Source organism: Chroicocephalus ridibundus, chromosome Z, assembly GCF_963924245.1.
Source record: "Chroicocephalus ridibundus chromosome Z, bChrRid1.1, whole genome shotgun sequence".
Lineage (NCBI taxonomy): Eukaryota > Metazoa > Chordata > Aves > Charadriiformes > Laridae > Chroicocephalus > Chroicocephalus ridibundus.
The window spans coordinates 85926000-85951684 of NC_086316.1; the positions used below are offsets into that span (position 1 = coordinate 85926000).

At 45.2% G+C, this 25685-nt stretch overlaps 1 protein-coding gene across 26 annotated transcripts in view; it reads right to left on the reverse strand.

Moving 5' to 3' along the window:
* The window catches only part of TCF4 (transcription factor 4), a 237371-nt gene that overhangs the window by 111961 nt on the left and 99725 nt on the right, over positions 1-25685 (reverse strand). For all 26 annotated transcript variants that reach the window (XM_063320772.1, XM_063320769.1, XM_063320771.1 and 23 more), the window contains one exon: positions 5843-5907. In XM_063320772.1, the coding sequence (XP_063176842.1) occupies positions 5843-5907 (65 nt within the window). The remainder of the gene's footprint in view (positions 1-5842; positions 5908-25685) is intronic.

Here is a 25685-nt window from a genome sequence, read left to right on the forward strand (position 1 = left end):
AACATCAGCAGCTACGAGAAGGCTGAACTCCGGCTGGCTCCGCATGAACTTTTAATTGAGTTTCTAGAAACCCCAGCCAGAACTGGCGTTGCCACTCGCCATGGCAGCCTGCCCTGCCCTCCATCACGAGCCTCTTGGAAAGCCACAGCCCTGCTTCCAGAGGGACGGGGTGGAGGGCTTGGAGTGAGAGAAGGGAGCAGAGGAAAGCAAGGAGGAAGAGAGGAATCGGAGAAGAATACTGAAAGGAAGACAGAGGCAAGTTACATGACAGACATCGCGTTGTGGTGCAGAGATGCTCTCTGCAGAAACCCTGTCCTGCCAGTTGCATCCCTCTGACTTCTTAGGATCTCAAAAGCCTGCTCCTTTCTCATCTGGAATCCTGGAATAAATTGCTAGCGATACGGTCCCTCAGGAAACCCTGGAAGGCCCCAGAGCTGCCGCAGGTTTGGGCAGAACTGCCCTGGGATGCCTACGCTCCTGTAAACGCCCGAAGGAGCCATTTTAAGGCAGCCTCAACCGAAGCCGCAATAAACCCAAAGTTCAACGCCGTGCCCATGTCATTCTGGTGGCTGGCCTTTCTCTGTACCATGGTACCCTGAATCAAGCTGAAGGCTAGCAGGTATGATCTCAATTTGGATAAAATTTATTATATTTTGGTAGCAGTTGCGTTTTATTTTTAAAAAAGGCAAAAAAAAAAAAAAAAGCTGGCTGAGCTTGTACAACTCCACCAGCTTTTACCTTAACACTTCATTCCGGAGTCAGCTTTTAACAGCGGGATGGTTCCAACTGGCCTCTGAGAGTATTTCTTGAACATCAAGTAAATCAGTACATCCAAAACCAACATTTAGGCTCACTTTCTAAAAGCCTTAGTAGTAAAAACAAGTCATCTTAGGATTTGGGGATTTTGCTTTAAGTCAAAACACCTTAAAAGCTAAGTATCCGTTACTATGCATTTGCCAAAAAGGCATAATCCAATCCAAATTTTCAAAGGACTGCCTAATTTATTCCCACATACAATCTCGTGCGTTGCCTTGGAAATCTAGGGTGTATGTTTTGTGGCCATCAAGCTCATTTTACAGTTCTCTTTATTCATCGCTTTTTTGAATTAACTATTGCTCAGCAAAGCGCAATAGACTCTGGGTTACTCAAAGTCGGTCTCAGCGGCTGTTATCCAGTTCATGGAGCCACACTACTGTCAGCAGCACACGATACCGTTAGTCTAATAATGGTATGTCGTGTAGCCAGATCCTCTTGGACAGAGGAATATCAGTGTTTTATACACACTATAATATATATATATATAGTGATTTACACGAAGCTCTTTGAATAAAGAAACGGATGCATTGCTCTTCATCATCAGACCCTTACTTAAGATCTGAGTGCCTAACCAATAATAGAGACCAATATAGGAATCCGGAATAAAGTTAGAGAAATCAAGTAGGTAACGCTTTTTTTAATACTACTGCCTTGCTAATCCCCCCAAAACCAGCACAATATAAAAAAAAATTGATCTTTGGGGAACTGGTAAGTAGCACAGAATTAAGACAACATGCAAAATCCTGACTTCACTGAATGAAATGAGATTTTTGTCATTAACTTCAATGAAGCCAGTGCTTCAAAAGTGTCTTGACAACAACTTTGGTACATGTTTCTTAGATGACTTCTCTCTAATGGAATTAAATAGTTCCCAAGACAAGCTTTCTTCCATTCCCACTGTAATCAGTGTTGTATTTGCTACAGTTTTCAGCGAGAGCCCAATTGGGCCCTAGGCTCGGAAATAAAAATCATCTTGAAGTAAATGGGTTGCTGTGTATCTGACCTCTTCTCTCATTGGTGTGAACGCAGAGCGGGGATGAAACCTCCGATCACTGCTGCTATTTGCGTGAAGAGAGGTTGTTGGGTTTTTTCCTACCAGAAGATTAATAGGTAGCAAGTTCAATATCGTTAGGTATTTAGTTTTCCTTAATTGTTCCAGGAACTCATCTACAGAGAGCAATGCATCACATCTGGAGGTAGCAATTTACCTTTCAGAAATCAACAAAATCTGCACGCTCCTCCTGGGTTTAGGAAAAAGGAGCTCACACAGCTACTGCCGCTACTGCAAGTCCCTCGGATAACCCAGGGCTTCGGGGGATTCTCAACGAGCCGCAATATCCCCACCAATATTTCCTTTGGAATTCACCAAGTTTTCTTCAATATCTTCTGTCTAGATAAGCTAATCTTTCTCAATACGTGCGAAAGCACAGCCGAGAAATCTTGCAATAGGCTTGTAGCTTTTAATTTTCTTTTAAGCCTGAAGGTTCATACTTGTTAATAATTTGGTGGATCCTGATAGTTCTGCAGCCTGGAGAACAGACAACAGATGGTCCAGCCTCGGCATTAAGCATTATTCCTTCTGTACCTTTCAGGAATTTGAGAGATTCTTATTTTAGAAATATTTTTTTCTCCTTCCTGTCCAGGCATCGGTCATCTGCTTCCTCCATTTTTCCATTCTACTTCAAGAAAGTGGATGCACGCTGTAGAAAGACAGACCCTATTCCATGGAATGGAATTTTTATTATTTGCACTTTTATTGTAGTATCTTCCTAATATTCCCTTTTCACATAAAAGGGAGAGTGGGAAGGCAGGGTTTTCTCCGTCAATTCTTCATTGGCCCTACACAACCGCAGGGCACTGCCACCTAGATACAATCGAGGAGCCGACCGTGTCTGTACCAACTGAATTCTGAGGAAACTCCAGAACTGGTCCACCAAAGTATAAAAAAATAATTATTTAACGCTATTGTTCAGGGGAAAAAATGCATTAACTCTCATACTACAACCACAGCCATTAGCTTGTTTACTGGAATAAACATTGGGTTTTTCCTGGTATCAACAGACTGTATTCCCCGGCGCAGCGATGCTCAGCATGTCCCCATTTTGCACGGCCCCTCGGGGCTTATTTTCTTTTTCACACACTATGGAGGAGCTCGCCGAAAGGCTGGAGCTCGTTGGCCCTTTCAGGTTCGTCCCCTCCTGCGTTCTGGACCAGAAGAGAAGTTCTGGCGGGCGGGAGCGGCGCGTGGACTTCTACTGCAGGTGGTTGGTGCTGCATGAAAAGAGGAGGCGGAAACCGCGCTGCCTGTTTCTGCGGGCAACCGTCCTCGTTATGGCAATTACCCGGCAGTTCCCCGCAGGGGGGGTTCAGCTGTTTGCTGATCTGTCACTTGGCCGAGAGAGGCCAGGCCAGGCGATGGCACGGTGCTCCCGCCTGCCATCCCCACGGGACTGGCTGATCTGCCCCTCCAGCTCCCAGGGCCGCGAGTGCGGCGATGCTGCAGTACCATCAAAGCCAGTTATTTCCCTGTCTTTTGACACTGGGGTATCTGGAACGCTCTCCTCTACCACCGAGAGCTTCTGCAAAATGCCACCTCACTTTGGCTGGGACATAAACCAGGGGACGCTTAAGAAAAAATGATGTGTTTACGGCAAACTGTCCTCTGAAGCCTACAGCTGCACCTCTGCCCTTACTTTCTAAGATTAACTTTTTACTCCCAAATTAAAGACAACAGACGTCTGTGCCCTGCAGATATTGACAGACACGGGTGCACACAAAGAGGGCACATGAAGACTCCATGCACGAGGCATATATAGACCGTATCACTTCTTTAGGTGTGATGCTATTTTGAATTCGGAAACAATTTCTAACTTCCTTGCAGTATCACGAGATCATTCCAGCACAGTAAGACTGAAAGAAAAACTAAAAGCAAAAAGCAGCCAAGAAAAGGTACGTTTTCAGATGAAATGTGAAACCCAAGAGAGCAGTAGAGCGGGGTCTCTGGGAGGCTGGAGCTGCAGAGGAGACGGGTGTCACCCTTGGATGGGCGCTACTACATGCTGGGGACAATATCCCCAAGGCTGTGCAAGCACTGGGGACAGAAACACGTCCTGCTGCCTTCTGACAACAGAAAGCAAAAGCACACGAGGATATTAAAGCACTGCTAGAAATGGCTCCTAAAATTAACGAGGAGTTAGCCCGGTTGTTTTGGACTGGGTGAGGGTAGGGTTACACGTGTGATTTTCTGCCCTTGTCTGTGCTGGTTACTGCAAGTGAAACCCGTAAGTCACTTATTGACTCACTACAGAGTCAAGTACGCGAAGGTTCAGCGCATCCCTAGGTTCTCTTTCAAGGCTTGGCCTGTAAACCCTCCCCAGCGAGCAGCTCTGCATCCTTCCAGTTTGTTCCACAAAGAATGGAACACGTAGCTGTGCTTCAGGCAGGGCACGGTGACAGTCCCTTGTCACCTCTCCCAGTCCAAGCCCAGCACGCGAAACATCACGCGGGAAACGTCCCCAAAACTCAAACAATGCCGATGGCAACTGGCAAGGGCAGGGGCCTCTCAGGCAAACAGACAGAGGGGCAAAGTGGCCAGCCACGGGGCCTCATGGCCACCTGAGTGGGGAAGATGGCACCACCAGCCACCCCAATGATGCCTCCAGCGCCCAACCAGACCCGCAGGCAGGCCCGTCCATGGGAGCCTGTCCGTTCATGGAAGGCCATCTGTCTGTCTGTCCGTGGGAGACACCCCGGTGCAGGGGCCGGACACATCCCGGAGGGAAGGGGCACGTGGCGACGGCCGGCCAAGAGCAGAGCCCCGGCCTCCAGGCACTACCCACGGCACACACGTGTGCCCCGCAAACAGAAACTGCTCTTTAATTGCCCAAGTTGCTTCATTTTTCTACACTAAATGTTTAAAAACACAAACCAACACCCTAACAATAGCCTGCTTCCCCACATTATTAAAGAACACGGACATACGAAAGGAAAGAAGGGATCAAGTACTTCCCTTTCCTATAGGGAAATAATATGCATTTTGGCTAGTTTTTTGATGTGTTTTTTCTTTTTTTTTTTTTCCCTGGCAGATTTGAACAGTATAAAGCTTTGAATATTAAGAAGGCTATTAAATTCTTTCAATAGTTTTCCAAAGTGCGAAGCTACTGCACTTAGAAAAAGGAAAGGAAGCCTAGCACTCTTCAAGAACAAAACGAATTTAAACGCACGATTAATATTGCTACTGAAATTAAAAAGAAAGCGTCTTTTAAAAAAATCAATTGTCTTGAAACAAAGCACAGACTTTTGGCTATTGATAGTATTTTTAGACTCAGACTTTCTCTGGAGACTTAAAAGTATGCAAATGCAAAGTGCAGAGAGGCACACGCACACACATGCTATACCTTTGTATTACATTGGCATTTTATTATTTAATTAAACTACTCTTATTTTTCTAGCTCACGCGTGCTTCCCTTGAGACGGCTTTGCTGTTAGCCTGCTGGCCTTGACTTCCAGCCAAAAACAATTCAGAAACAAAAAGGGACAACAAATCATATTTTCACAGACATTTTTATCCCTCAATACAACCTTGTTTTCACACAACATCATACAGATTCTATGAAAACTATAATTTATGGCGGTAGCCATCCAAAGCTAGGGGCTGACACGAGCTCTGCGGTGTGTTTCCACTCGTGTAATTTCTGAAGTTGCGCCGTGGGGAAGGACTCGCCACGCCGAACACTGCGGCATTGTTGCAAGGGACAAGAATCAATAGTTCCCAGCGGCTCCGACTCGGGCGCTATTAGGTCAACCCAAGTGCTCCGAGTCTGCAGGAACTGTATCCCGGCCAGAAAAGCTCGGGCAGGAGCTTGAAAACCTGCATTTGCAAATAAAGCCCCTTTCTGAGAAAGGCACATCTGCAGCCATCGCCGTTTACGACGGAGCCTGCGCCTAAGATGTACAACTTTAAGCAGCAAACCTCATTTATCAGAGTATTTAGCACAACCCCTCTGCTGAGCAGAATTTCACTTACCTGGTGGCAACCCTGTAAATTTGAATCTCTTCCATACGATGAGTATGAACCCCTTTCTGTTTTACCTGTTAACAAAAAAAAAATAAAAAAAAAGAGATGTATAACAGATATAAACAGATAGATATATATAGCTTTTCCAAGCGCTTTATGTGATGTTCGCCACATTTCCTAATGCTGTTTACATATGTAAAATAGGCACTGCTGACTGCGCGATGCATGTAGGCAACAGAAAGGGATTAACACTTTTTCATGCTGAGGATGGCGACGTGAAATAAACTTCCTAATCTCGGCTGCGCTGCTCCACATGCTTCCTGGACCTGGGATTTAAGGGGCTTCCACCCGTGAGCAGATCTCCTCCGTGCCTGCCCTTGGGCTCAGGGGCTGAGCATCCGCCCCAGCACCCTGCCTTGTCCCTGTCCCCCACCCTACCTGACCCTCACCCCTCGCCAGCCAGCTTCGCCCCGGCGCTGCTGGGGACGCCTTTCCCCGCTCTCTTTCCCAGGAGCCAGTTCCCCCGCGGATCAAGGTGATGATGGAATTTACACCTGGGAAGGAGACCCCCGCTGGGAACTGGCCATTCGCTACCAAGGCTGGGGCTGCCCCAGCAGCGCTGGGACTTGAACGGGCGCCCAACGGCTGCCGAGACTCTGCCAGCCCTAAGTACCCTTTTTTTTTTTTCCTTCTTTTTTTTCCCCAGGAAGCCTTTAACACTCGGCTCCAACAGCCTGACTTGCAGTACCGGTTACGGTTATGCCATATTTACAAAGGAGAAGAAAGGTTCTTTCAGGTTTGAATGGCCAGACTCGGGCGAAATCAAGAAGGGAAGAGGTGGTTTCTGCAAAGCATTAAGTCATGGCTGAGCAGCACCGCACCACGTGCTCCGGAGACAAAGAACAGTCAAGAGGGCTGATACAAAACATATTGACACTAAAAGACCACCCTTATGGTGAGGATAATCACGGGAGTGGGGGGGGAGGTATTATCTAACAAAACATCCAAGAACACAGTAAAAATCACTCATAAAATTAAAGTTTTTATTATAGGCTGGGGCATAAAACCCACGGCACACAGTACCAGTTACCGGGGAGCAGATGCTCGGTTTATCTCCGCGTGCGGCTCCCAGCAGTGCCGGGGACACCTCTGCACCTACAAGCCAGGTCCGCGCGTACCCCCCCCGGGAGGGATGCGGTGGCAGCCCTACACCAAAAATAAAGCCACCGTGCCAGCACGCCCACCGAAGCCGTTAAAAACATCCTTTAACTGCGCTTGGAAATATTCGACTACAGTAAGGACAATATCCACCGACCCGACAAAGGCCAGGGTTGGGGGTCCCTGGCATCGCTGCTGCCCGAGCTCCGCCGGGCTCGGCGTTCCCAACGCCATCCAAATTTCATAAAGGGACCCATGGTGAGGCAGATCGTTAGACAAAGGATGACGGAGTTAATTTTAATCATTCCCAAAATAGCGTGGCCACATTCTGACTCCACAAGCCTTTCCTTTAATGCGCGGCTACTGGGTTTGATTGCCCTTTAGAGGTAAAGTTTGACTATTGCAAGCGATTTGGAATTAAAAAAAAAAATCGTCTTTCTCCTCATCATAATTTAAGACTCTAGAGCTTGCTTTTGTTTCTTGGTTTTGGTTTTTGTTGTTGTCCACATCAAATAGTTACTTATACACGGGAACCTCCAAAATTTATCTACAATTCATAGGACATTGGCACATACAATAACTTTTGAAAGCACTTGTATCTGGTTATACAAAAATGATGGATCACCCACTCCATAGCCCCCCTCAGGTTCGGAGCACTGGAAGCCTTTGCAGAAATAATTCAAGATGGAAATGACAATGAAATTTTAATCGTGAATCCCCGAGTCCAATGCCGAGATCGGAAAACAAAATGTCTTGCCGGCACGCCCGGAGTTCCGGGTGCTTCTTCCCACCTCCCCAAGAGGGCCGGAAAGTCGGTGCAAATAACAAGCGGTGAGGACGGGGGTGGGGGGGGAGGAAAATCCCAACCAGCAAAATCGGGTGGAGGGGAAGCGAGTACAAGCAGCCGCACAAGGTGCTTTGCACGCGCTCCTGGCTGCTGCCTGGGTATCGGTAATCTTCTTTTCTATCGTATCAGACACAGGCAGCCTCATCTTAATTTCAGTTGTTAAAAAATATTTATCCAGATACAAAAATAAACCCGCTGCAAATTACAAGTTGTCAGGGTTAAAATCTACTTCTATTTGTGTGGGGGAGGATAAGAGAACAGCATAGACATGAATCATTCTCAGTAATTTGAGTGTTTCCATGACATCAATGGGCACTCGTCCAGGACTCTGTCGAAGTCTGTGAGGTACCAAAGCGGCACAGCAGCCAGCAGGAGATTGACTTTTTTTTTTTTTTTTTTAGGATTATGCTCCTTGTAAAGATTTCATCTATAGCATCCACTTTTACCACCAAAGAGATAGCTTTGGAGATCATGAGGGAACAACATTTCATTCTCCTAGTGTAAGCCTTTAACTTTATTACGGTTGTTGTTGTTCCCACATACAGCTAGAAATCTGCTTCCTCGATTAAGGACAAATAACCAAAAATTTATGAAAAAGTCAAGAAACCGTTAAAAAGATATACATGCATAGACTCGCACTATCAACTGTAATCATGAAATTATCATACTTTTTGTAACGACACTTCATTTTTTTTGGGGGGGGGGAGAAATATCTTTTGTATAAACTGTCCATTTAAAATTAGCTACAGTCTTGATGTTGATTTTCTGCTTAAAATTCACTGGCACATTTGTTTCAGATAATAAAATTTGCAAGAGTGCTGATAATATGCAAGAGTAGGCTCTTTAAGCAACTATTTGTGCTCACAAATACAAAAGCTTCTCCTGAATTTCCACGTTTACTGTACATTATGCATCATTTTCAGTCACTTGAACACCCCAGCCTGTACTCTGCGTTTTCCCAGGTTTGCAAGAGCTAAAGATTCTCTCTCCTTTTTTTTTTTTTTTTTTTAAAAAATGTTTTAAAAAAGAGAGAGCGTCTACAGCGATGTAGACACCCGACGCATTCACTGCGGAATTTTCGAGACAACCCTCTAGTACTAGAATGCGGCAGCCGCTGCGGATATTTTTTGGCACAAAGACAATGGTGGCAGTGCCAAGCCCCATGGCTAAAACTACTCAAAAGAGGCATAAGGGTAGCATTAATCGTTCAAGTCTTTTACTGCATGGAGTACTGTTGTCCATATTTTAAAACCGAAAAGTACCCGTTAGTAATATTTGTTGGAAGCCAGGAAAGGAAAAAAAAAAAAAAAAAGGAAAAAAAAAAAAGGAGCCTGAAATAGAGACGAATAACAAATCTTGTCAGACATCTGATTAATTTTTTCTACCTAGAGGACCAAATGCTAAAATGTGCCATTTGTTACCAGCCCTCCGAACACGCAACACGATCTATACCCTTCCGTGGCTTTATGATCTGACAATTGAAACAAAGCTCCATGGAAGAAGTTGACCTACAAAGGCTGGTGAATAACTTTCAAGTACGCACTTGCTCTTTAGGTAAGGCAGAAAAAGCATCTCCATTATTATCGGAGGCGATAACTTAGCGTGCGTGTAAATATATCTATATATTTTCAATTAATTGACACAATGCATGCCAATCAAAGGAGAGACAAAGAAAGAACTACATGCAGCTCCTGTTTTCTGACAAACACTGAATCTCAAGTCTCTGCTCTCTAAATACCTCTAGAAAAAAAAAATCTTGCTTATTTTCACTAAACTAAAACCATTGCTCCATAAATATTTTGCTTGCATTTTGGTTTCACTGCGGAAAAGAAAAGCAGCACAGGATTGCCAATCAATTGATAAAGAAGCCACTTGCCTTTCCATGGCATACTTTGAAAAATTAATCAAATTAAGTAGAAAATTTAAGCAACTTCCAAAGCAGAAATGCAAGTCATCTGATTCCCCGCTCTCTTTGCCCCTGCCCCGGGAGAACGGGCACCTTGGCTTTTTTCTGGGATGCAAAACCAGAGGCACGAGGCAACTCTTTCCATCCGCAGAGCAAAGGAAGTGAAGCTATTTCTATAAATGACTTCAAGTCAATGTTTACACTGATTTCTTGTTTGACAGATTTTTTTGAGAGATGAATTCAACCAGAATATTCTAATTCAGGTTTCCGCTGCCCTACATTTGGGGGTCAGTCCTTGGTTAGACTCAAGAAGGGAAACCTGTCTCGGGGTGTGGGGGGACGGAAGTTATTGTATTAGGGATTGGAATTTTAATGGCTGCAAATTTCAGTCTGTTCAGGTCTGCAATTTTGCTTATGTCTAGTTCTTATTTTATTACTGCATTTCTAGCATTTTGGAAAATTAACGACCCTTCCCTCTGATGTCCGATGTCTCAAATGCATCCTGAAGGGAGCCCCATCGATTCCCCTCCAGAGAGTGACAAACTAAAGGAGAATTCAGTGTGGAAGGCAGACCAGGCACGAGGAACACACTGCGTATTTGGGAAAAAGTTCTGAGCCACTGAAGAACGGGCTGAACTTCCTAGTTCCACGTTTGTCTGGGTATTATAATGAACACATACGTGTTATCAGCCCCAGCAGGGTTTATTTGCATCGTTATGAGGATCATGAAACACTTCCCTTCTGCCTTCATCTCCAGTTCTCGCATTCAAAATTTTCTTACGCTTGTTTAGGTTTGGTTGCAGGAGAAAGGGAGGATCAGAGCGCTCCGGGGAGTGGGTGCTCACGGGCTCCGGCCACCGGCCCCGCACAGCAACATCTGACAGCCACAGCAGCACCGCTAGGGGATTTTTTTTTTTTGCCACAGAGCTTTGAAAACCTGACTCATTTCAGCAGAGAAATCAAGGCAAAATTTGTATCAAATTCTAAATTATCTGAGGAAAAACCTCATGGAAATAAATGAGCCGTTGTACACTATAGATCCTACACCTATAGGCACCTGACCCTCAGATAAATGGCTATGCCCTGTGCCCTCCATGGACAGCCTCCCAGGTCTTGCTGGCTTTTGCCCTTGGCAAAAAAATAGCCTGCTCTGTCATCAGAGGAGACAGCAGGTAGCTTTATTTTTTCAGAACTTTTCAATACTCTATTCTTTAAAAGAAAAAAAAGGGAGGGGGCGTGGGAGAAAGAAAAAATAAACGGAAAATGCTTTTAGTCTATTAAATGAATTTTTTTTGGCTTTTAATCGAAGGATGGAAATCCAAATGCTGTCCCTGGCATCAGGGCTAACAGCTGGCTGGAGGCTTGTCCCCCTTTTGTGTGACAGCAAGCGTTTCCCGGCGGCTGGGCGTCCCCTGGGCCGGTGGCCGGGCCGGAGCAGTGGTCGCCGTCGCAGCTCCGGGCAGGAGCTGGCAGGGGAACAAGTCGCCCCCGTGCCGGGGCTGAGGGGAACGGGGACAGGCGCTGGGAGGCTTCGCTGGGCATCGTCCCCGCCGACCCGAGTGGCTGCGGTGGCTCCTCTTCCCAGGTTTGAGCAGCAGAGAGAGTTGCTGAGCTCGGATGAGTTACCAAGTCGGGCTCGACCCAGGTTATATATATATATATATATATATATATATATATATACATACACACACTTCTCCAACAGTAGCGCACATTCCGCTATAGGATTTACAGTCAAAATACCCTATTTATTGCAGGGAGGTTTTTGAACAGCGTGTTTTACATCACAAAGAATGTCATCCGACGGTAATGAAAGTATCATGTTAATGAGCTACTTCTGCTTTGTGCTATACATGAAGTACAGACAATAAGAAAGAAATCAGATAGATTTTAAGCAAAGTTTGTGCAATAATGTCCACAAAATAGGACAAACGGGCACAGCATCTGATCCAGGGAAGGTCCACAAACTAGATACAAAGCTAAGGGAAGGTATTAATGCCAATAATTTGCATGGCATCGCAGCCCAAAATGCTACACAATGCTAGGGGTAAGATCTTTTTGACATGAGAGAGGATTTTTGCACTTACACTGATGTGCAGGAAACAGTAATGCTTCTGAAGGAGACGTTATGATGCCAGGGCAAGTAGTGTTATAAAAAGAGATTTCTTTTTTTTTTTTAAAACAGTACCATCAAAATGCAAAGGAAATTAAATCCTAAAACCTAGAGTAAAACACAGCTACGGAGCTGACTTGAAGAACCTAAAGCAAGGAAATCCCGAGGGAAAGCGGCCCTTCAGCCCTGACTCCCCTTGCTGCTCGGGGCTCGACGAGGCAAGGTTAATTCCCAAGCGCCCAACTGCTCCCTTACACCCGCCCGCTCGGTGTCTATACATACGGACATGTCTATGCGGACGGGAAGGGCCGTGCTGCCTGCTGAAGGCCATCCCAACACGGGGCTCAGGGCCAGCTTTGCCCACTGGCCCCCCTGGGGCCAACGGCTTCAAGCGCAGGGAAGGGACCGACTCCGGCACTGCCCACCCCAGGCTCCGCCATCCCCTCGACACAGGTTCGGTTACTCCATGAAAATACCAGACCCATTTATTTTTTTTTGTCACCGATCTCGCTTCGTGAAATGTTGGAGCCAAACCAAAAGACTGAGGCAATTTGCTCAATCTATTTCTGTAGTCTACCAAATAACAGCATCTATTGCAGGGCAGCATGCGATTTGTCTGTTTGCGCGCTTTTAAAACAAAATAGCTGGGGCAAAACTACACTCAAAACTATAAGAATAAGAATGTAAAGAGAGAATAGCGAAGAACCAGATTTATATTAAACGGCCCCTTAGTCCTTGACTAGTCCCACCAAAATCAATTAGATTGTAAAAATTATCACGCTATTCCATAAAAGAAAGGTTTGACGCTCATAGTTGGTTATTTGCCTGGATGATACAGCTGCATTAGAGGATCGATTGTGGCTAATCCAGTCAGAACGAGCTCGTTGCACCCTTTGCAACAGGTTTTCAGCACCCCGAAGTTAACCAGAGGATATGCAGGTATTGCATTTCGTAGCCATCGCTGCAGTTGCACAACCCATAAATAATATTGCGTTCTGCGGACAAGGAACATTAATGAGCTTAATATCAAGTACACACACTAACTGAGACCAGAATAATAAACTTTCATAATTAAATTAGGTATTTAAACAAAACAACTGTTTATTTCAACGCCGTCTGAAGAAATTACATTTAATGAGTTGAAGAAACCTTAAAGACACTGCCTGAGTGGCCACGTTCCGTGAGCCACGGAACCCACAGCACCTCCACTCAAACATCACGAGCCACAGAACCCACAGCACCTCCACTCAAACATCATGAGCCACAAAACCCACAGCACCTCCACTCAAACATCATGAGCCACGGAACCTCCGGCACCTCCACTCAAACATCATGAGCCACAGAACCTCCGGCACCTCCACTCAAACATCATGAGCCATGGAACCCACAGCACCTCCACTCAAACATCATCAGCCACGGAACCCACAGCACCTCCACTCAAACATCATGAGCCACAGAACCCACAGCACCTCCACTCAAACATCATGAGCCACGGAACCCACAGCACCTCCACTCAAACATCATGAGCCACGGAACCCACAGCACCTCCACTCAAACATCATGAGCCACGGAACCTCCGGCACCTCCACTCAAACATCATGAGCCATGGAACCCACAGCACCTCCACTCAAACATCATCAGCCACGGAACCCACAGCACCTCCACTCAAACATCATGAGCCACAGAACCCACAGCACCTCCACTCAAACATCATCAGCCACGGAACCTCCGGCACCTCCACTCAAACATCTTGAGCCACAGAACCTATGTCACCTCCACTCAAACATCATGAGCCACGGAACCCACAGCACCTCCACTCAAACATCATGAGCCACGGAACCCACAGCACCTCCACTCAAACATCATGAGCCACGGAACCCACAGCACCTCCACTCAAACATCATGAGCCATGGAACCCACAGCACCTCCACTCAAACATCATGAGCCACGGAACCTCCGGCACCTCCACTCAAATGCTGTGAGCCACGGAACCTCCGCTCAAACATCATGAGCCACGGAACCCACAGCACCTCCAGTCAAATGCCGTGAGCCACGGAACCCACAGCACCTCCGGTCAAACGCTGTGAGCCACGGAACCCACAGCACCTCCGGTCAAACGCCGTGAGCCATGGAACCCACAGCACCTCCGGTCAAACGCCGTGAGCCATGGAACCCACAGCACCTCCAGTCAAACGCCGTGAGCCATGGAACCCACAGCACCTCCACTCAAAGACCGCAAGCGGAAGAACATTTAGGGGAGACAATCCCTCGTTTAGAGTGAAGATGCGACTTTGTAAACATGTTTAGTCTCCTTTCCTTTTCGTATGTGCGCGGAATTTCAGTCTAGAGGAAATAATTACGATCATCTAAAGCCTGAACACCTGTATCACTCTGGAAATAGGCAAATTTATTATGGAGAGAAACAAAAACTCGAAGAAAACCCTTTCCCCGTGTTTTACGCTTCTCATTCACAGAACATGCAACAGTCCAAAGATGGGCAGAGGATGAAGACAGGCATCAGAGAACAAAAAATCAAAAGCAAAAGCATTATCTAATATTAGAGAATTAGAATAATAAAAAGGGGCAACATTTTCATAAAGATATGAGACAAAACCACGTTGTAATAATACTCCAGACCTGAAAGCCATATATAAGAATTGAACGTAAAGCACGGGATGCTGTTTTATCCTAAGTAAGCCCCACAGGGCTATTTTAAATTGAAATACACTGCAGGGTGATCCCTCCTCATTTGTTCAGGGACCAGCTCAGGAGATCTTTATCATGGATCTGGAAACCTGGGGTTTCACTCGAGCACGAAACCAGAATCACTTTAAAACAAGTCAGATAAGGATCTAAGGCCGTGAAAGACAGAGAATTGAAGGAGGACAATAAACCTTCCTACAGCCCAAGTCCGGGCTCTAAATCTTTGCTCTGTAAAACCGCCCCTATCGAGTAGCGTTTATTAAAAGGCTACTAAAACAAACCACACTGGACACGAGCAAGGATAAAGAGATCAAAAGCCTTATCGTTCAGCTGGGGGATCAAATCTACACCTCGGCACGATAAACAGCAGCCGTTCTCATTAGGTGGCTGTGGTTTGTCCCAAAGGGACAGAAAAGGCACAATCTTGGGACTTGGGGCGACTCCGTGCTGGGGCAGCAGGACCCCCGGAGCCCTCCTGCCCCAAGAAGCCTGAATTAAGTCCACAGCATCCTCCACGCACCAGAAAGAAGGAAATGAATGCTGACCGCAAGCACAGACGGACCCATTTTAAAAGCCCGATGGCAAAGATCAATTTCCAGGGTTTACTAGCGAAAGCATCAATGCCTTTGTAGCACTTTACCTCCTGGTTTTCGCCCGTCTTCGCTCTGCGTATATAGACGGGACTACCTGATCTCTAATACTGCCTGATGTTGAGATTAAATACTCAATTATACATTTCTACAGAAACGGTATTCATTTGTAATATTGTTCAGTGCAGAAAAATAACAATAACAAAAAGCTAGCATTTATTTTTGTTAGAATTTTCATGTTTTAACAACAATGGATTGGATAATTTGGATTAGCTAAGCAGACAATATAAACAACAAGCTTCTCAGTGTATGGCAAAACATTAGGAATGATGTGGTAAATATACTGTAACATCATGAAATACCCAATAGTCTCAAATCGGTAATATCCAGCAGAGGGCATGCATACCCTAATAAGATTTTTCCACTTGAGAATTGACATTTCCTAAACATTTCGGGAACAATTTGGGCTGAGAATACAGGCAAACTCATAGCATCAGTACGCACGCTCTCCAATGCTGTCAGATCGAGAACGATAAAGCTCTCCCGCGAAAAGACACCGAGGAATGTCGATTCCTACGGTGGAAAAAAAAAAAGTCCTGGAGAGAGGGATTTTCCCACCTCTACCAGCTGACAATTTTCCTTTTGCTGCCAGATGCAAAGACGAGAACCCTCATGCAAAAAAAATGACCATTCCTCAATATTCTCAATACAAACGTCACACCTGAAAGAAATGCTACATTGAAGAGCAAAATACAGCTCGATTTCCAAATATTTTGTTCTCTGAGTATCTCCAGCAGGGCCAGGTTTTTATCCTAGATTCTTACTAATTACTTCACAGAACAGGACAGCAATATTACCTATGGTTTCTAGTCAATATTTTCTTGTTTTATTATACTTAAGTGCCAGGAAATTTAAAAAAAAAAACTGATCCAGGAAAGAATTTGTCATCTGTCACGTTTGTTTCAGAAATCACTTGCTTAAAATTACATTATAGAAAACTTGATAATGTCTACGCGTGCTTTAGGGTTCTCCAGTGGAAGCTCTTTAACCAGAGCTGCCGAGCCAGGTCCCCTCTCCCACGCACGGCGGGAGGAACGAGAGGACCCAAGGCCCCCAGGAGAACCCTCCGTTGCTTCTCGCACCCACGGAACGTATGACGGTAATTAACTGCTACCGGCCCGTCCACGCTCCCTCCCAACCTCCACCTCTGCTTTCCAACACAGAGAGTAATGGCTATTTGGGTTCCTTATCAGGTAAGATATTTTTTTTTAAGTTTCAGTAGCCCTGGGAGATGAACTTAATTTACAAGGTCTACAAGGCAGGCAGCTTAGGTTACATGTAGGTCACAATAAATAATACTCATCCCTTGGCCGGCGCGAGCTGCGCCACCACTGCCTAAGTTGAAATGACAAGCCTTTATTATTCCTAAGCACTTGATTCTGAAACATTTGCACAATCTGTTAAGTCCAGACAAATTTAAATGGTTCTGACATGCAGCCTGCTAGGGTCAGTGACAGGGATAATGCCTCTTTACGTGGGTAAAATTTTGTGGCATATAGGTCACTCTCTTAAGGGGAATCAACTGCGTGTCTCTTCTTTGCATTTCCACCACAATCCTTCATCCTGCAGCCTGGAGCTGAGAGTGAAATGCAAGAAAGGAGCTGAACGCTCAAAGCAAAAATCTGCTTCCAGGACAATCCATTATATCTGACAAGTTAAATGTTCCATGGTAGACCATATGGCATCGGAGCAGGGCCGACGATGGAAGAGGGAAACTCAGCAAATGCATCACAATTAAGGAGTTTGACTATAGACTTTACTTTGATTTACTTTATTTTTTATTAAATTTTGGATATTGTAGTCTTTCAATTTTCATGTAGCCTTTCCAAAGCCTCTCCCCGATTTACCAAGCTATACAAGAGCAGGTGGTTCGCCAGAATTTTCTTCTCCAAAATCTTATGGTCTTACCTACTTCAAATAGTGCTCCTGAGCCAGCCATTTTTATACCTGGCTAATTTGCTAAGTATAGAGCATTTCTGCTATTTACTAGCATAAACGTTATTGGTAGATTGTTAAAGACCAAAGAAAAAGTGAAGCCGATAAAAGGGAGAAAACAGCATAAAATCCCCGTCCCCAAGGCCCCAGTGAAGGGCTCTCGGTAGAAATGTCCCCCCAGCGAAGGGCTGGGCCCACCGAGACCGAGGGCTGGCAGGAGGAGTCATCCCACCGGAGCCCACCACGATCTGCGGGGACGGATTTTTACCGGATTAGCAGTCGGGAGAACTCCTACACAGGCAGGGGAACAGCACTGATGGTCTGAAAGATCCTTCCATCTTCAAGGTCCATGACTTTACGATCTACGGTGCAAACGGTAGAGCTATGCGCATCCCCCTATGCCTCCTCACCGTTCGTTACGTTTGCCTTCGTTACAACCCGATCCAACTCTGAGTAATTACCAGGTATGAGTCCACAGCTGCCACGGCTCTTTTGTATTGCCAAATCGTACTATTGAATTAACCAAAGATGCCAATAGTTAATTAACCCCTTCTTTAAGGCACCCACCACCCAGAATCACTTTCTTTTGAAGAGCCAAAATCTTGGGCTCTAACGAAGGAATCCTTGTAAGCAGCTGCTGCAGCCGCGGATTGGGAAACCACCATGAACTGGGAATACTGGCTTTGCCACACCTATGGAGACCGATCACATAAATAACAAATGGACCAATTAGAAGAAAAACCATGCAAGTTATCTGCACATAATGAAATTCCTAACTAATTTGGCAATGCGGTGCTGAAAAGAGTAACTAGTATTTCCAGAACTCCTCGCAAAGACTCTCCCCTGTGTAAAAGGACAGAAGGACTTCTATAAACTTGGCGTTATTCTGGTCCAATATCACGCAGGTCTGCTATCGTTCAGAAATAAAATCTGCAGAAATAACTGCGTAACCATTTTTGGGCAATGCCCTGGGGTCACGATGCAAAAAATAAAGTAGGTAACCAAAGCTACAGCCTTATTTAGGCAGTTCAATAAAGTCTCATAAGGCAGGAGTAGACCCACGGCAGCGCCACTGGTGGCAGTGGAAGCTGCTGGTGCACAGCTCACCAATCCAAACCACTTACCGGGCTCTGGAATTGGGAACCCAATTTTCAGCACTCATTTTTGTAATCCCTTTTTTTTTTTTTTTTCCCCTTTCCAATTTTGACCTCGTAAAGGCTGAGCCAGCATTGCTACCAGTAAGGGCCCATCCTGCCCAGTGCTGGGATCAGCAGACGCTTCTCCGAGATTTCCAGAGGGATCACACGGGAACAGAGAAACTTCTTCACCAAAACCAGGGGGTGTTGAACTGAGTACGCCCATGGCCAAAACACGCCTCTCTAAGCCCAGAAGAGTACCTCGTCACTGCTTAATTATTCAGTAGGCTTGCAATATAGTATTAGTTTTTCTAGTATTAAATGTGTTCTTATCCAGAATGAGTATTTCTCATCATTTTTAAGGCTTAAACCCAATAGTTTTCCAAATTACTTTCATTCTACCTCTCATCACAGCTTGTGCCCTGACACCCACTGGCCATCCCAGTGGAAGGAGCTGTGGGACGACTGGGGCGGCACTGGCGTCTGCTGGGAACATTGGGAATCGTTTTATGGAGGCCCTTGGTGGTTTGATAAATGGAGTTACACAGCGCTGTGCCTCTCTCACCAGACCCTCTGAAAAACCCATCGTCTACACTGACAGAGACCAATACAAGTTTATATTTAAATACATCCCTGTTTTAAGATTTTGGGGAAATTAGTATTAAAAAAAAAATAAAAATCATTCATAGGAGTACTGGGGGTCACTTTACTGAAGCAGTCCTTAATAAACTTCAAAACCTCAATTTCAGTGGAAAAATAAATGTAATTTTTCAAAAGTATACTTATTCATGTTTTGTTATTCCTCATGAGAAAGTGGTTTTAGATTAACGTAAACATATTATTCTTATTTCTTTATTTTTGAGAAACGGCTGTTGTTTTGGCTACCGTGAACAAAGATTAAAGCACAGAAAAAGCGAAGAAATGCTTTAAAAATGTTGAAAACCTTTACCTAAATCAAGAAGTTGCTATCGTGAGGTTGAGAGCGCAGGACCCGCGCGGGCCGCAAGGCGAGGTGCGCGGCAGGCGGTACTCCTGGCGCTGCCAGAACAAAGACCATTACGAAACCAGGGCTGAAAAAGAGTCGGATCCATCACTCCAGCGCTGCAGTTCTTCACACGGATCTTAAATTTATTATTGATTTAGCATTTAGTACTGCAGGCGCTGGAACAAAGACCTCTATGATTATAAATGCATGCTTTTGTGGCACGTGCTTTAATTTTAAAAAGGGTACTTTTTTTTTTCTTCCCCCAAAGATCCTGCATATTAAAAGGACATCAACTTCTTAAAAAGTCACACATCTTTCAAAATGTGTTTTTACAATTTAAGGTTACTGTCAGAGATGACAGAGAAGGATTTCTCTGGGTTGGTTTGTTGGGGGCTGTCAGGGAGTGTATTAGAGCTGCCACCACCGCGGGTCTCATCCTGGCGCAGGGAGAGGAGGGCGCCCTGGTGGGGAACTTATCCCCAGCGGTCCTGGGGAAAAGTAGGAACCGTGGTCACCCTCGGCTCTGCCACGAGGGACACGCGTGGGAAAACCTTTGCACGTTTAAAGGCGGTTCGTTTGGCGTGGGATTTCCCTGTTTTCACAGAGAAATTGCCCAGCACCCTCGCACAGAAAGCGCGTGTGCCATTCTAAACTATTTATTGTTTAATTGGGCACATACCAAATAGATAATGGCTCTTTAAAACACTCCTGGCACCAGCGAGCCACTGGGCTAGCACCACCAAGAAGACAAATGGTTGAAAATTGATGTTTTCTGTAATACAGCTCTATAGGCTCACGGAATAAACTCGTCTTCACAGTATCGTAAGCGCCGTGACTACCTGCTCGGCGAGCACGATGCCTGCGCAGAAATGAAGCAAGAGAAGGGAGATGGAAAGAGAAAGACAGCTAAATTCATGCCGGTAAAACAAAGCAAAACGAGGCAGATATTTGTGCTTTGTAGATTCCACTACTAAATCCCGATCAACGTTTTATTACTAATTAAAATGCCCATATGGTAAAACAACACCTGATCCAAGGAGCTTTTAAGTACAGCAATTGTCAGTGTGGAACTTCTGCATTTCGTTAGCAAATCTCAAATTTTGGCCTGGATTTATTTTCAAATGCAGTGTTTTCCGAGCGATTAATGAAAGAGAATAAGAACTTGGCAGAGTATTTACTTTCCCTATATTATATTTCTAAACAAAATATGTTTAAAAAGAATGGAAAAGTGAAGCTAAAAAAAAAAACAAAACCAAAACAACTGGAACTATTCTTTGTTTTCTTCTCAAAAAGTTAAATAGACCAGATACAAAATTTAGCGCAGTTAAAAATTAGTCCAAGTACAAGCCTAGTATGTTGTTAATGTCCAAAACGTACCCAGTTTCATGAGGTGACTCCTGGAGACCTGACACAGAGCCTGCCCCGGGAAAGCGTCTCAGAAGCCATAGTGCCACCAGGCTGCACCGCAGCCACCTCGCTCGGACACCGGTCCACACTCGGGACTCGGGTGCAAGTTTTGCAGGGTTGGGATAGAGGAAAGAAAACCGGGCTGTATCTGATACTCCTGGCACGCACCATTGGCCATTCCCGGCTCCTCGGTCCTGCCGGCAGTGTCCAACGGGTGACACGGGATGAGGAGGTATGTGGCAGCAGCTGGAAAATTTGATTGCCTTAAACCTGCTGCGGAGCAAGCGCTCAGCCACGAGCATCCCTGCATCCCGCGGGCATCGGGCATCCCTCTGCCCCCCAGCCTGCTCCGGCCAGGGAACCCCGCGTGTCCGGCGCTCCGAAAACATGAGTCTATTTGCCATGTCACCTACACGAAATACACGTAGTCAGGTTTGGGCAGGGGAAGGCGTAATGACCCTCATTTCTGCTTGGAAAGTGATGCTCCCAACTCTCCCAAAGGGACATCAGAGCCATAAGAACCCATCAAACTCCAGCAAGAGTAATTTTTTCCCCCCCCCTTGGAAATACCAATTTATCAATTGCACTTTGTTAAGTATTTATGACAAATACGCTTTGATTTTCAGAAACTTCAAACTCTCATAGCTCCTTCTGTGAGCGATCAGTAATTCTGACTTATTACACAAATGAATTCTAACCAAAAAAAAAAATATTCTTACAGAAAACGTTCTCAGCAAGGTGCCGGTAGACTTAACCCCGAGAAGCTGGGTACCACCATCACCTGCAAAGCAGCCAGCCAGAACAAACTTCCACGAGTTTTAACTTTCAGGCATCTTCCAAACCCTTCCACATAGCGCTGTAATTTCACGTTACCAGGAACAACTCCTGGTAAGAGCAGGGTCCGTTCACCCCAGCCTGTCCCCTTTCTGCCTTAGCAACCGCAGCAAATATTTCTCCTTCCGACAACAAATTATGAGCTGGTTTGCTTTTCGTTCCCAGGTGAATTGCTACTGGAACGATAACATTCTGAAAAGGTAAAAATTCAAACCAAGGCAGAACTTGGAAAAAGCTTTGCGAGTGTTTGTGTGTCACACAGAAATTGCAAAGGCATTTTTTTTAAAGGTAAACCAGAAGTGCCAATCAAATCCCAACTTCTCCGGGGATTGGAGAAAGAAGGCCATCTTTCACAGGAAATGGGATTATTTCCCAGAAAAGAGAAAAAAAATGCTATATAGGTTTCTAGAATAGAAGCGTAAAATATCCTGGTTGATGATGAAATGTATTCTCTATAAAAATAAAGAAGATACCAAACGGGTCCTGAAACAAAGTACGTTTGGAAAAAAATCGCAAATTAGAAGGATAAGAAGACAATCTGATCTTCTCGGGTTTTATCCTTCACCAGGGTTTGGAAAAGCCTGGGATAATTTCTTCTCCCCTGCAAAAGCACTAGGAACCCAGGAATGCTTTTTATTGCTGGTGCTCCCGCTGCCCGTCAGGACGGCTCTGGGAATGGGGGAACGGGCTTCTCACTACTAAATATTGCAACGATTGAAAAATTATCCTGATTTTTTTTTCTTTTTTTTTTTTTTTTTTTTTTTTTTTAACACCGCTGAGCTGGTTATTTCTTCTAATCCACTAAATTCTTTCCCCTACCTCGGAAAGTGTCACTAATTTCAGATGCGTCACCTTAAGGCCTGATTTTCAGAAGAACAAAGTATTCATAACTTTAAATAAAGTTTATGAGAGACCTCTGGTTTCCTCCAAGGCCCGGGGTGTCACACAGCGCCCGCTGAAATCAGCGGTCAGCTCGGAATATTTCACCCCAAGTGCCCCGTGATTTTATATGCTCAAATAAACACATAGAAAACATACGGCGTGCTTATATCCAAAGGCTTCTCCACCTTCATGCTAAGAACAAAACCCACCTCTCTCGGGCCGTTCAAGATCCCATTGCTTCCCATTCACCATAAATTTAAAAAACAATAATCTTTTATTCAGCTCCTCGACGAGGAAAAGCATATAAATCAGGCCTCTGTGATTTTTTTTTTTTTTTTTTTTAAGGAGACTGTATGGTAGAGATGTATTTAAGCTTGATCATGGAGGTCCTTTGGAGCTTTCTAAATACAAATACTTCTCCCCATACTCCTGCCAGCAGCTCCGCTGAAGTCAAGGGGACCGGCCCCTCTGTGGCCCTTCGCAAGGCAATCTCCAGTGCCTTACTGGGAGAAAATAAACTAATGCGAAGGTTATGTGTAACAGCACCAGTTCAGATTGTTAAGAGCAGTATCAGGCCAGTACACCGAGGTCCCACCGAGGACCAGGGACACGTTGTATGAAGTGATGCCCAACGTAAAAACAACCCATCATTTTAGCAGCTAACTGGGGAAGAACTCTGCAGGTGAAAGCTTTTCTGCTATTTTTTTTTTTTTAAGTCATTGGGTATCTGCGCATTCTAAACCTGTCTCCAGATAGTTCTCGAAAAGAAGGATAAACTGGGATGCATCCCCGCGCCCCCGGCAAAGGCAGGATGCCCACCTTGCGCGGGGGAGCCCGGCCGGGAGCCCCTGGGTAGATGGAATGGCTGCGTCAGGGGGTGCCAACCACGCACCTTCAGAAAGAGCAGCATTTAAACCATTAATAGTCATTAAAAAAAACCCCACATTATTTTTAAAACTAGGGGAGGTTGGTTTGGTTTTTTTGTGCTTGCAATTGGGTTTTTTAAATTTTTTTTATTATTTTTTACAGCAAATATTGGACTTCTAAAATTAAATCATTATGTGTCCAAACAATCAAATGTGTTTTTAACTTATTCTATCACTTCCTCATTTACGTTTTTTTTTTTTTTAAAAAAAAAAAAAAAACAAAAAAAAAAACCAAAAAAAATGGCCAAGGATTTCATATGATGGTGCTTCAACAATAGCGGGAAAGTTTCTTAAGTCACAGATTTTTTTTCACTGAGCCCAAAAAGACAGACTTGAGGGGAAAAAAAGAGAACCAATCACAGCAGGAATCTCTTTAAAAGGAAACACAAAAAGAAACACCATCTTGAACAGTCGCTCAGCAATAGTTGTACCGTATAGAAAGGAAATAAAAAGCGCTCTCAAATGTAAGAATGAACCTATCTATTCAGATTGCTTACAGGTGACATTACACCATCTGCTTGGGCAGTCTGCCCATGCAAAAGGAAATTACACCAAAAAAAGTCAAACCTGATGCATTTTAAAGAAATAGTTATGCAAAAAATACAAATTATTTTATATAGAAGTACAAATTAAGTTAGGCAGTACCGAGCTACAAAAAGTTCTTAAAAAAAATCCCACAGCCTGTGCAGAACTGATGCAGAGGGAAGGCTCTTTTCCCCGACCTGGTATTGCCCTGGAGCAGAACGGCTCAGCATCCCCCCCGAGACGTCCCTACGAGCAGGGACACCTTCTCGGAGAGGGTGACGCTGGCGCCGGGCAGTGGGTTTGAGGGTGAAAGAAAGAAATAAACGCAAGCCCCAGAGCAGGGCACCGCAGCTCCTCGCTGCTGGAGTGCTCTGCGTTCGCCACCAGGCACTGGGCGGGCAGGGAACGCTCCCACTTTGCTGCTGGATGCTGAAAGAAGCAGCTTGAAGTTTGGGGTTTTTTGTTGTTGGGTTTTTTTGGGGGTTTTTTAGAAAAAAGCAAAGTCCTGGCAACAGCGATTTGGCTACCCCTACCCCAACCGCCAGTCGTGCTACACATTGCGACTGCCTCCATCTTCCTCCTGCCTGACCTGGGATGCTTTCCGCACCTCCTCCTCTGCGATTTTATTGTCACAAGCGAGTTTCCCCGTGATGGCAGGGCACGGGGTGCTGCGGCCGGGGCAGCCCAGCTGGGCTCCCCGCGGGGTGTCCCAGCGCAGTCCTGCCCCGAGCGAGACGCCCGGCCACGGGCAGCGAAGCCGCAGCTCACGGAGGCCCGATGAGCAACTCGGCAGCAGAATTACCCACGCGGATGCCGGTCCTCCAAGGAGCCGGGAACAGCCGGGGCCGTATCCTGCACTCCTGCTAAGCCACCATCCAGCTGATGCCAACGGAGCTGTTTAGGCATGAGGAAGCCTTGGGTGTATAAACAATTGTAGAATTAATTAGATAAGGCCGGGAGAGAACAGACCGCGTAAGATGCCTAATTTTCTCTGAGTTTATTAGGACGCAGGTATAATTAAAGAAAAAAATAGAGACCGTGGAAAAAAAAAAAGTTTTAGGGAAATTTCCATATTCTGAGAAGAAACTAAGAGTTATTTCTGAAAGAGCCCGTCGCTTGTGCATCAAACTATTTCTGCATCGGGGTTGTTTTTCTTTCATTCTTTTGGGGGGGGGGCTCGGGGGGGGGGCTCGGGGGATAGGATTTTAAAGAGTTAAAGGCTCCCTACCATTAATTTGCATCTGGTGCTTTTAGTGTGTGTGTGTGTTTTTTTTCTTCCCTGAAAAGTTGGCAGAGCCGCCGATTTTCCATAATGCAAGCATTTGGGAATTGTGAGCGGAATGAAACCGATCCAATCTCCTGACTGCGACATGAATTTTCATTAATTACAACCTTGTCAGCAAAAGCATTATCAAAGCTGAATATGAAAATGCTAATGAGTTCTCATTTGCATATTTTTCTTTGTTGGAATGTCATTAATTATTACATTTTATGATGATGAATGCAGCTGTCGAAGCTCTCCGATGCATAATTAGCCATCAGAATGCCAGGAGCCGATCAGCATTTTTGGGTAAAAAAAAAAAAAAAACCCCACACCAAAAAAATAGGGAAGAAAAAAAAAAAAAAACCACAAACCCAAAATTTCCCTTCAACCTCCCGCACTCCCCGCTCACGCTGAAACCCCCCAAAGTTTGTGCTGCCGACTCCACTTCTGCCACCGGCTCACTCCCGGCAAGCCCGAGCGCGGGGTCGGATTTCTCCTCCTTTAATAAAAAATTATTTTGTTTTTGCCGATCATGCGCTTATACAATTGGAGCAGCCCTTAATAAAAAAAAAAAAAAAAAA